Here is a 12,614-nt window from a genome sequence, read left to right as displayed (position 1 = left end):
ATATAAGTGGATCAGCACCCATTGACAAAGTCCTTTCAGGCTCTGCCGAGTAAGCGGATAAGACCCCTTCGGCAGACCCACAAGAACTCTTGGCCATAGATCATATATCTCGCTAAAGTTTCTTGAGATGATGCAGACTACTGGGCAAACACCCACAAAGTCTACCACCTATCAGGTAGGAACCAAGGTTTTATTTATACCTACAACATATGTTGTTTACCTGTCTATTCCATAAAGTAGCTGTCTCTTACCCTCCACCAAAGGGTGCCAATCAGCTATGTATATCTGACAGGTAAGTTGATTGTATGAAAATGATATTGTTATGTTACAATAAGTTTCATACATACTTACCTGGCAGATATATACAATTAAAGGCCCACCCAGCCTCCCCGCAGGAGACAGGTGGAAGAGAGAAAATATGATAGAAAATGGGAATGGTTCCTAGTCCTGCTGCCGCCCAGGGCAGGCCGGTAGATCACCTGACCTACCTGTAGCGAGTGGCTGCGAAATTTTAATTTCTGTCGGGACGACGGAGTCTTAGCTATGTATATATCTGCCAGGTAAGTATGTATGAAACTTTATTGTAACATAACAATATCATTTTTAAGATCAAATTTTATTAGACATATGGCTGAATTGACCACTAGTAAAATAAACATAAAATCCTGTAGGCAGCCTGAATGACTGTAAATATTAGGTAATTTCTCATTGAAAGTAATTTTGATATACAAGAATTTTATTCTTGACTTCCAGATTGCCACAGCTTCAGAAAAAGGAACAGTCATTAGGGTATTCAACATCACTGATGGCGCTCGGTTGCATGAGCTTCGAAGAGGAATGAAGCGATGTGCTACAATTTTCTCTTTAGCGTTCTCACCAGACTCTCTCTTCCTTATTTCATCGTCAAATACAGAAACCGTACATATATTCAAATTAGAAGAAGTGAAAGACACGTAAGTCAACCCTAAGGGGAATATGCTGAAGTTCATATAGACCTTGAGTTTATAATAAATATTTCCTATGTTTGTTACCTTTCCTTTGTGGGAGGGGAAGAGTTTGCAATTGGGAGCTCTCAATTCCAGTGCTTTGAAAGTAGTATGTGTTTGTACAAAATTCACACTTCATGTTCGGTTTTGTGTTTATTTTGCTCATCCTGATAAAGAAACCATGTCCAAATTGTGAAGGAACTGGTGGGTTAGACAGCTAGTTGGGGTAAATATGCCTTGTTTATCTCCCAATTCATCAGTTTTTGCCTGTTTTCTGCTATGAAAGCTACAACTGATAGTTTTAGTTTTTTTTACCATTTTTTATCCAACTTTTCATTCTTAAAACTGTGTTGCCTGATAATGTTTTCAATTCCTAATCAGTGAGATAGTTAGTTCCTGTAGTAGTCTTTTAAACAGGCATGTTACATGTGTTCCAATTATAGATATACATACAGTAGAGCCCCGGACCTCGATGTTAATTCATTCTAGAAGAGACAATATGTGATTTTGTCGAGATCTGAATGAATTTTTCCCATAAGAAATAGCTTAAAATGGATTAATCTATTCTTGACCACCAGTTATTACCCTAACCTTGCCTTTTTATACAAAACATTACCCACAAATACACATAAATTACAATTAAATAAGTTCAGTGTTAAATAACATACCATTCAATGCACTTTTTTATTTTTAAATATATACTGTAGTAAAATAACTGCCCTACGTACGCCCAATTCTACCATAATACAATATTTGACTGAGCGCTATAGGCTAGGCTAGTCACATAGTATGTACTGTAAGGGGTAGGCATAATTATTGTTGCTAATAATGAAACATTGAAAATAGAGTCAAATTCTTACAGGAAATTAATAAAATATTAAAAGTAAGCCAAATTATGTTTGTTATGATAAACTTCAGAAAAATTCCCTAAGTTAAGTCGCTAGCTAGTGAGCAGCCGTAAACAGACGTAAACAAACCATCATACAGAGTCTACTGGAATACTGTATACGAAATAACTTTAAAATATCTTTCAGTACGTGTTATGATATTAAATTTTTTCTCATAAAATATCCTTATAAAATAGGGGCACTTTTCATAGACGCTTTGTGTTTTATAATGTGACATAATTATCGGCGAAGTAATACCTATCTGAAGTAGATCCTCATAAATGTATTCCTTTAAATGGAAAGAATCCCAATATTAAGGATAACTGGGAAGCTATCGATATCACAAAACCCTTTACGTAATTTCATTATAAAATACTACCAAGAAAATATTGTCCCTTAGTAAACAAGGCTTAAAGTCCAGCACAACTGGGAACTACGAATTATGAGCATCGAAACTTTCATAAGTCAAGCACGTCTGGGAATTACAAATAATGAGCAGACTGCAAAATGTTTTGGCAGGCAAAAGCACTGTCTGAAACTGACAAAAAACACATGTAGACATTTTTTTAATATACTACATTTATAAATAAAGTAGCTGCAATTCTTAAACCCAGCTTTCTTTTGTAAATCAAGTTCCATTCGGCATTTAAAGACCGTGATCATGTCGGTTAAATGAAATCAGCTGATATTTTAAGAACGTAAACAAAACCTGAATGCAAATGGCAGATCACTCTGTTCATATTGCAATTCGATAATATGATAATAATACATGCACTATGATTAGATACAGTAAAACAAGGGTTTTATTAAAATGAACGTTATTCTCAATACACAAATATTATCAGCTTTGTTGATGGATATGTGTCAGGATAACAACCTAACCCAGGCAACAGAGTCTCTCTCTCTCTCTCTCTCTCTCTCTCTCTCTCTCTCTCTCTCTCTCTCTCTCTCTCTCTCTCTCTCTCTCTCTCTCTCTCTCTCTCTCTCTCTCTCTCATTCCCAGTTTTTTTTATATTACTGATTTAAACCTCTCTCTCTCTCTCATTCCCAGTTTTTTTTTTATATTACTGATTTAAACCTGTAGGCAACAAAATTGAGAAAAGGCAATCAGTCATTTGCCGTCATTATAAAAAGAGGAAAAAAAGCGCAGGCAACATTGATGTTCAAAACTAGCGAAATCACACTTAATGCCTATACAGTCAAGTATTGTGCCACTTTTAAACCCAACTTTGTTCATTTTCAAGAAAGTATTTAAATTACATATCTTCTACCAGCCAAGTGTAATGGCAAGGAAGATATTGATAGCTCAATCAGCTGAGATTTTGAGAATGTAAACAATATCAAATGCAAATGGAGTATGATGACAATGGTTATATTCTGTAAACTATGTTTAACTTTTTCAAATTATCATTTTCTCCAGAAAATATTTATGTTTAGGCTCATAGACCTTTTTGGTTTTTTGAATTACAGATAGAGATCCTACTCTTGTAACAAATTGAGAACTCGCTCATCCTAACGTCTAAATGTGGTAATTATCCACAGTAATTGCTGTAATTACCGTAGTTGTTTTGTTTACAGTATCAAAAGTTGTATCACTAGTGATTTACTCGAATAACTTAAGGATTTTACCGTTATTAGGTTATAAATGTTTTGTTTACAGTGTCAATAGTTTGTTGATAGTTGTGACTGAAGCCAACCATTGATACAACAATCGACACTTCAAGGGTTAACCTATCATTAAAAATCTCACAGCATTTTAAGGTTGTCACAAAATGCCTCTTAATTTTAATTTTCAATAATCATTAGTTCAATTATGGTTCTTACCATTTTCCTCACCAAATGAGCATGGGAACAATGCCTATTAACAGCAAGTGACTGAACCACTTTTGTTTATAAAAATCATATGATTCCTTGGGTCAGTTTCCAGATTTTTGGTTGAGCTCAGATGCAACATTTACTCAAAATTTTCTGTTCTAATACGATCGAGGTCTGGGTCTCTACTGTAATGTGAAATATCCCTACTCTTTCAGCAAGAAGTCTGCTCCTCCAGGCCTTCCAAGATTACACATTTCTGGAGACCTGTTAAAAAATAACAGGGGCAAAGCATATGGAAGTTACCTCTCACACTATGTAGAGGAAACTACCATTATAGTAGAGCGGTTTGGATAGAAAATGACCAGGACTTCATAAGCATATTTGATTATTTACATGATATTCTGTTAACAGTTATTTAGAAGAATACCCAGTCACAGGTCAGTTTGTGTTCTACCTGTGCAACTTAAATTTGGCACAACTAAGACAAATGGGGTTATTGGTGTAGTGGTTGCCCTTTTCCTCTACTGCAATCCCATGAAATATGGGAATGATCAAAACTTTCACTGACCTCCACTTTAATACAGAAGACTAAATTTGCTAAACACGTGCTGTGTTGACCTTAGGGGTCATGTAAGCTTTCAGATATGGTGTTTTTATCTGTATCATCCTTTTAACAATGATAATGTATTAGTGTAAGATGCTTTTATTTTGATAATATATATAGGGGTATATGAAGTTTACAAATAATGTTTGTACTTCTTTTAATTTTAAACCTTAATTTGTACTTCTTTTAATTTTAAAACCTTAATTTTACGTTGTGTCTGCCTCCCAAGCTGTCAGTCTCACTCCTTAATTGTGTGAGATACTGTGAGGAGGAAATAGCATTGGGTTCATCAGAAAAATATTTATCTTGGCTGTAATAACCTCACTCCAACTAATGATTATTATGGTTTTGATTTTATAAAATTATTTATCATGTAAAAATGTAATTTTTTATCAAAATTCTTTTTAACCAAGTATATTGACAATATAAACTATTGTGTTCATTATCCAGGCAAAGAGTGGTAGTTGAAGAACAGCAAGGCCTCATGGGGTGGATGAGTAAGGCTGTGACGGCATCTGCGAGTTACCTACCTGCTCCTGTCACAGACATGTTAAGTCAGGGCAGAGCCTTTGCAACCATCACTCTACCTTTTCAGGGAGTTCGGAATGTTTGTGCCATTACCACGTAAGTATTTTTATTTCTTTGCTTTGAGTAGTGAACTTGGGAAAGTACTACTAAGAAATTATTACATGAAGTTACAGAATTTAGCTTTGATGAATTTTGTTGCAACTGTACAGCAGATGGTAATGCAACGTGTAAAATTACTACAGTATATCCCCCATAATCGTGCAGGTTAAGGACCACAACCATCCATGTTAAGTCGGTAATCCTAAAACACTTCAGTGTCATTTAAAAAATTATCTTATAACATTACCCTTAAAGATATATGGCTTACAGCTACATGTCAAAATTCCATGAAGTTCATGACACAAATGAGTCCATGGATATGTATGTAGTGCATGTTACAGTGATTTTCTAATTTAAAAGTATTAATACTGTATTAATGTAAAACATTATTTCTCTTACAGAATCCATTTTTATTGTATTATATGGATCTATTATCATCATAATAGTATGTATAAAAAACCGATCGTCCAGCCATTTGTAATGTTTACATTTTCAGAATCTCTCTCTCTCTCTCTCTCTCTCTCTCTCTCTCTCTCTCTCTCTTCTCTCTCTCTCTCTCTCTGTACCATACATTTTTACCATGTATCTCATTTTACTAGATGCCACAGATTCCTTGCTTTACAATCTTTGATTGTTTTTTATCCGGTTTCCAACTGGTGATAGAAGACTGAAGGCTTTTTCGCTATGAAAAATACAAATTGATTAAAAATTTGTCATTTTTTGAGAGACCAAATTGCAGTAGACTAGCCTCTTTTCCTTCATCTCTTTATCTATCTCATCTTCTAGTTAGATAATTTAAAAAAGTAAAACGGAAAGATAAATATATCGTTAGTAACGTTATACTCTTGTAAATGCATACAGCCATAAACAACCAAACAAAAGACAGGTGTTTTGCTTACATTTCAACCATCGTATGATAGTAAAAATTTACCATTGTTGTGTTACAAATGACGTTAAGTAGAATAGGACTGATATATTTTTACATTACTATACCTTTATATTTGCTATGGAGAAAAGATCAGCAAGGAAATATATTGCTAAATTTAAGCTGCAAGTTGTAGCTGAAGCTGAGAAAACAAAGTTCAAGCTGCTAATGACTATAGAATATGGTTCATCAATGACATGGATGAACTCCCGTAAACTTCGATATGCATTGTCATTCTTTTTAAAGGCCCTTGTTACTGAGGAACATTCAAGGATTTGAGAGAACATTTTACCTTTTTATACATTCAACTTACCCGTCAGATATATACATAGCTATTACTCTGTCGTCCCCGACAGAAATTCGAATTTCGCGGCACACGCGGCAGGTAGGTCAGGTGATCTACCCCCCCCGCCGCTGGGTGGCGGGAATAGGAACCATACCCGTTTTCTAATTCATATTTTTTCTGTCGCTTGGTATGTAAACAACGTTTGCAGTTCCTCCTGATGGATTTTCGTGTTTCATCGCCATCGATCGTCTGGGCTAACTTTTACAGGGAAGTAATGGATCTTTGGTTCGGCATACGCTTTTGTTAACTTTTTGATAATATTAACTTCGAAAATTTCGAAGATTAGTGACGTGTAACTACCGAAGTTTTCGGTAGACATTCATGCACTTTCACGAAAGGGAATTACTTATATTTATTCATTAATACAAATAAGTGTTAGATTTGATTGAGAAATGTATATCTTTCTTCCTAGTTGGGGAAGTCAGAAAAGTAACTATCCTTTAGAAGCTTTATTAGCTCTTGTGTTAACGAGCAATTGTAGTAGTAACAGTACTAGTAGTTGTTGCATCCTCATCACCTTCTTACTCCGCAGAATCTACAATATCATATTTGCAAATTGTAGACTTTGGATATAGTTCAAATGCGAACTCTTAGAACGTAAGAAGTGAATATAGTGTTCCCCCATTACAATGGAGGGTGCGTCTGATCGGCTCTGTCTCGCTCTCAGGTCTAGACCTCTTCCAAGCTCACAAGGCCCAGAGGAGAAGGAATGCGAAAACCGTAAGGAGGTTTCAGAGAATCCCCACCAGTCAGGCGTCCCCTCGGCAGGTTCTGTAGAGCGTCCCAGACTGCCAGGGATAGCCATTGGAAAGGCATCCTAAAACAGTGTTTCTTCCTTTTTATGCCTACTGTTCCATGATGGATAGGAGAACTTCGAATGAATGAATTTGACGAAGATCCCCGTATAATGCCTTCTGGTAGAATTATTCAAATGAGAATGACTTAATTGATCCACCTTTCGATTCAGGCGACGATTTAGCGCCTTCTAATATTAGAGATCATTCGATAACATTTGTGATAAAGTCATTGTTCGAACATTTTTTCGCAACTAGACGAGAACGCTTTCCCATGGGGGTATGAAATTGTTATTTCAACATAAGATTCCCCATCGGTGCATTTTTAGATATAGATCTATTCTGATTAGAACGATTTAGATTATTTGTCAATCGAATGAATTATATGGATCTCGTTGAGTGATCAAGCATATATGTATGACTTTTAAGCTTCTAGCTACTACCATGCTTAGGACAAATCGCCTTAGGCTACGGTATGGCAAGGCATACTCACATACCGAAATTTATGCTATAATGGTCAAGTGAAATCCTTACAAAATTTCCTAAATTAATACGGTTTACCTTAATGTAACAGTATTATAGAGTATTCTATTACGCTAGAGTATGAGTTATATGATGCTTCCGTGTCTTCGAGAAGTGATCGGAGAAGCATATCTTTATTGGTGAATTGAGAGTAGGATAGAAACCAAAATTTTTCTTCGTGTTAGAAGAGGTTTCCATGAATTACCAGTACCCTTCTAGGACTTTCCTAGGAAGAAATTGTTTAAAAGGATTGTTTAGACGACACCTATTTAGTTTCTAGACTTGTCGAAGTCTCGTTCGCTTAATTATGCTTATATAAAACTTCCTGAAGCTCGATAAAAATTTTATAAGATTCCTTTATTTAATGGAGTAACTGGCAACTCTGGAAATGGAAGGCCAGTCGGCTTTCGAAGACTGCTTTCGCTTTGAATTGAGAGAGAGACCAGCGGCAGTACCATGTTGTTCTCAGTCGTGAGCGGTCGGTTACAGCTCTCTCTCCTGCGGAATGGGATAACTAACCGTATCTCTTCCCTACAATCGTGGTCTTAGCCTCGGATTGAGGGAATACTGAAGCTGTCATAAATAAATATTGTCTGCCTTTTGTTAGGAAGCTTTCAATAAGAAAGATATTACAACCTTTCAATGCTGTTTACCGTAGATAACATGATTAAAGGATTCTAATGCAGCAGAACATTATATTATTTAATGCACTCATACTTACGAAAGCATGTCTTATTAGAGTACATACTTAGTGAGAAGAGAGATGTAATAGAGATTCACTTCAAGACTACGCTATGGTTAAGTCTTTCGAGAAACGACACAACCGTATTTAGAATCGGATATTGCGCAGAAGTTGTATGAGTCGAATGGGAAACATTCTTTTAGTGGGAAATGTTTTCCCTGAATGGATTATACTACGTATATAATAGTTTTTCATAATAAGAACGGAATTAACATATGAAAGGATGTCGGGTACCATAAAGACACAGATGTTCTGGCACATAATATAAAGATAATTAGTAGGAGGCGCCAGCCTGGTGCAATAAGCGAAGAGCACCAGCCAAAATATTTCTCGTTCAGGAAAAAAGGGGGGGGGGGGATACGGAAGAATTAACCGAGGAAAGAATAATTCCCCTTCCGATATACTTGAATTAGAGGAAAATTGAGAAGAAAAATCCAACTATGTAAGTACTGTAAAATTATAGGATTCTTACAGCACCTCTTCTTATTTTAATATCGAGATTTCCTGACCACGGTTGCAAGTAATGGGCCAGAAGCGTGACGCCTCCCAGGAGCGAGGCGCGAGACGCCAGCCAAAAGCGTGACGCCTCCCAGGAGCGAGGCGCCAGGCAAGCGCGAGGACGCTGCGAGGCGCGAGACGCCAGCCAAAAGCGTGACGCCTCCCAGGAACGAGGCGCCAGGCAAGCGCGAGGACGCTGCGAGCGCGGAGACGCAGCCAGAAGCGTGACGACCTCCCAGGAGCGAGGCACCAGGCAAGCGCAAGGACGCTGCGAGGCGCGAGACGCCAGCCAGAAGCGTGACGCCTCCCAGGAGCGAGGCGCCAACCAGGCGCAAGACATCAGGATCTCCAATTTCTCAGTATTTGGAGATAGACTTTCCATGAGTTTCCTCTTTGAGAACTGACACAAGATCAGTTTTTTCCTGACAGGGACACAAGTTATCGCACAGGCGGCCGTGGCCCTTGTCAGGATTAACTGAAATTGCGGAAGTCTCTAACAAGAACAGACTTCTCATGTCAGGTGATATAGTGGTCGCGTGAGCGACTTTTTTCCTGGCAAGATGAGTTGTTTTGGGAGAAACTTTCTTTGCCAGATCAACCCTCTACTGACAATTATTCTAGATATCGCACAGGCGAACGTAGTACGTGTCAGGATAAGTGGGTTCCTCTGCTTTATAGACCTTTACATGGTGAAGAGAACCGATATCTTTAGAAGTCTCTCGCTTTCCTCAACCTTATGAGACAAGTGATAGAAAATATATCGGACTCATAAGTTAATCTGGGTGCAGGTTTTAGAAAGACCTTGGCAACCCCTTTTTTATTGCACGTTTCGGCTAGTCCCTTGAACCATGCAGCTCCTCTTTCTCTTTCATTGTTATTAACAGGATGTTATATTATCCTACTCCTATGTAAACATATAACAAGGGAGACCTTGTAATGTTTTGGTACTGGAAAAGACTCGTAAGAGCTCTCAGTATTGGGTGAGAGGCTTTTTCAAGTATTTGAACCGTACATTACGGCCTGATGTCCTAGGATAGGAATCTTGAATGATTCTCCTCGATCCTGGATCATTTATTAGGAGAATAGGATAATAATAATTTGTTGTTTTGCTGAATAACGATGATAGAATTTTCCATTCTCTCGTTGCCCAGGCACGAGGACGGGAAGAAAGAATATAAGAGAGAGGTAGCAATCTACACCATCTTTATTTTATAGAAAGGGGAATAAAATTTAGTCCTTTTCCCCTAAAATATAAACTCTTTACAGAATGTAAGACAAAGGGCGTCAAAGAAAGAGAGGATAATACGTTATGCCTCATTTTAGACTTAGAGAGGTTGGATTTCACAGAGGTCACGTTCTTCTCACAGCAAGTTTTGGAAGTCTTTCCAAGACAGTCTGAATATTCTTTCAGCATCTATTTTAAATGGACCTTAACAACCTCTCCACTCTGAGTCTGTCTGCGTGCAGACTGACCAGAAGTGGACATGAATGAGAGGATGTTTCAAGGTAAATGACAGTAGTCATGAATAAGATATTTGATTACTGCAGATCGTGCTAGAGGGAATGAGGAAACTGTCCTCTTCCGATACCTCTGTGAACCACATAGCGGTTTTTTCTTCCCTTTCAGAGGGAAGAATCACCTTTGTATATTTCTGCTATCAAAGAACGCAGTAAAAGGCTATACTCTGTCTCTATAAAGGGAATTGGAGATAGCAGAGCATTAAGATCTTCGGGATCTTATACAATACCTCTATACGACAAGACTAGGAGATCTTATAATTACAATGGGATCCTATTTGGGCCTCAGATTCCGTGTTCTGACAAGATGGAACTGCTCCTCATCAATGTTTCTCTTGGTACTAAACGACCAAAAGGACGAGTGAAATTTTGGGCTTGGAATCTGGAATCAAATTCTAGAAAGACTAGGCAATGGGTTCCTGCCAGCATGGTATGTTTGGCGAAAGAACTAAAACCTTTTATTCCTGGATCAACGCTTTCAGATAAAGGATTCGTTGTCCAGGCAATGTATTTACGTTCTCATCTAAAAAAGAAGATAAGGTTTAAACGTTTGCTGACAGAGTCTTTGGAATACGATGAGGGCTTAAAAAACCACTTCCCAGAAGGTTCGAAGAGATATTTAAAGAGCTAGAAATCAGGAATCCTCCCAATTTCAGCTCAGAATCTCCTTAGACTTCCAGGCTCTTTCCCTGCCTTCGTGCAAGGATAGGGAAGATTTTGCAACAAGAGAACTCATCAACATGTAGGAAGAGTGCTCGTTAGCAACGGAAGTATCAAGTATGATCCTCCTCGGAGGAAGACTGGTCTCTCGGACTATTAGATTTCCTATCGTCTACTGGATGTAGCTGACTAAAATTACCTCCCCTTGTTACGGAGGCCATAAGCTCAAAGTGAAAGAATTTCTTACACCCTTTTCCATTCTCCTGATAAACGATTGTGGATGTTCAGACTTTCGGACAATGTAGCGCCAATCAGGCGGCCCAAATGCCAACAAACAGTAAAGACGCCAAAGCAAGACAGTCCAAATAAACACTGTCATTGTCTGATGAGGAGAAGGAGTAGGCCTCCAATCTGGCGCAGATGCGCTAGAGGCGAATAAATCAGGCAAATAGTGTCCGAGGTGGACATCGCCAGTTTTCATCGAGACTCTTAACAAGCTCGAATCTCCAGCAAGTGGGGAGAGTCAGCCAGGCGTGGAGAGGAGCAGACCAGACGCGAGGCGCCAGGCCAAAGCAAGCGATGGCGACAGCCAGGCGCGAGGCGCCAGCCAGGCGCGAGACGCCAGGCAGGCGCAAGGCGCCAGCCAGGCGCGAGGCACCAGCCAGGCGCGAGGCGCCAGACTGGCGCGAGGCACCAGGCAGGCGCGAAGCGCCAGCCAGGCGCAAGCCAGGCTCTGGGCTTCATCCAGAAGAGATCTATTTCAAAGAAAGCCCTGGTCTTCTTTGGAACAGTGGAATCTCTAAAGCACTTCTTGAGTAACTTGATGATTCCTTCAAACAGCTAAGAATTAAAAGCGCTTGAAGTGCGGGCTTTTAACAATTCTTGTTCTTTCCATAACAATATGTCATGAGAGACATATTAGCTGTAATAACGGGAGATGCAACTCTGTGTTGACTTTTCTTTGCACGAAGGAGATCAAGTGGGCCTATGAGAGATCCTTCTCTCTCTGTTTTACGTGTCCACGGATGCGTTGCTGGGATAGGGAGACGACACTGATCCTTAACTAGTGAATTAAAAATTTTATTTTTTTTATTTGTATTTTTTTTTTAACATAAGTGTATTATTTTCTGGGGTTATTTGAAATGAGTTTGGGGATAGCTCATTTCAAATTAAGCACAAACCCTCGTGTTAGGATCAGGTGATCGGGATCGGTGTTGTGCTCCTTAAATTATGCCAATAGGCATTGGTGTATTGTCATGTAAGTGGATAAGACCCCATTGACAAATGACCACTAGATTCTGTCAAGTAAGTGGATAAGACCCCATTGACAGATCTACAAGAACTCTTAGCCATAGGTCACATCCTCGCTGAGGCTCTTGAGACGAAGCAGACTACTAGCAATAGCTAGGAAGTCGACCCTTCGTCTAAACACATAGGAACCAAGGTTTTATTTATTTATTACCTACAACGTATGTTGTTTACCTGTATATTCAGTAATAGCTGTCTTTTACCCTCCACCAATGGTGTGAATCAGCTATGTATATATCTGACGGGTAAGTTGAATGTATAAAAATGATATTGTTATGATACAATAAAGTTTTATACATACTTACCTGGCAGATATATACATAGCTATTACTCCGTCGTCCCCGACAGAAATTCGAATTTCGCGGCACACGCGGCAGGTAGG

General features: G+C 38.6%; 1 protein-coding gene across 1 annotated transcript in view; it reads left to right on the top strand.

The window, feature by feature from the left end:
* The window catches only part of LOC135212041 (WD repeat domain phosphoinositide-interacting protein 2-like), a gene marked incomplete at its 5' end in the record, with an annotated part of 110,075 nt that overhangs the window by 34,378 nt on the left and 63,083 nt on the right, over window positions 1-12,614 (top strand). Inside the window, 2 exons of the mRNA XM_064245349.1 lie at window positions 754-953; window positions 4,743-4,916. Coding sequence (XP_064101419.1) covers window positions 754-953; window positions 4,743-4,916 — 374 coding nt within the window. The remainder of the gene's footprint in view (window positions 1-753; window positions 954-4,742; window positions 4,917-12,614) is intronic.

The sequence above is a fragment of the Macrobrachium nipponense genome, chromosome 40 (assembly GCF_015104395.2).
Source record: "Macrobrachium nipponense isolate FS-2020 chromosome 40, ASM1510439v2, whole genome shotgun sequence".
Taxonomy (NCBI): domain Eukaryota; kingdom Metazoa; phylum Arthropoda; class Malacostraca; order Decapoda; family Palaemonidae; genus Macrobrachium; species Macrobrachium nipponense.
The sequence above is the reverse complement of the archived record's forward strand: the minus strand, read 5'-3'. Positions and strand labels throughout refer to the sequence as shown.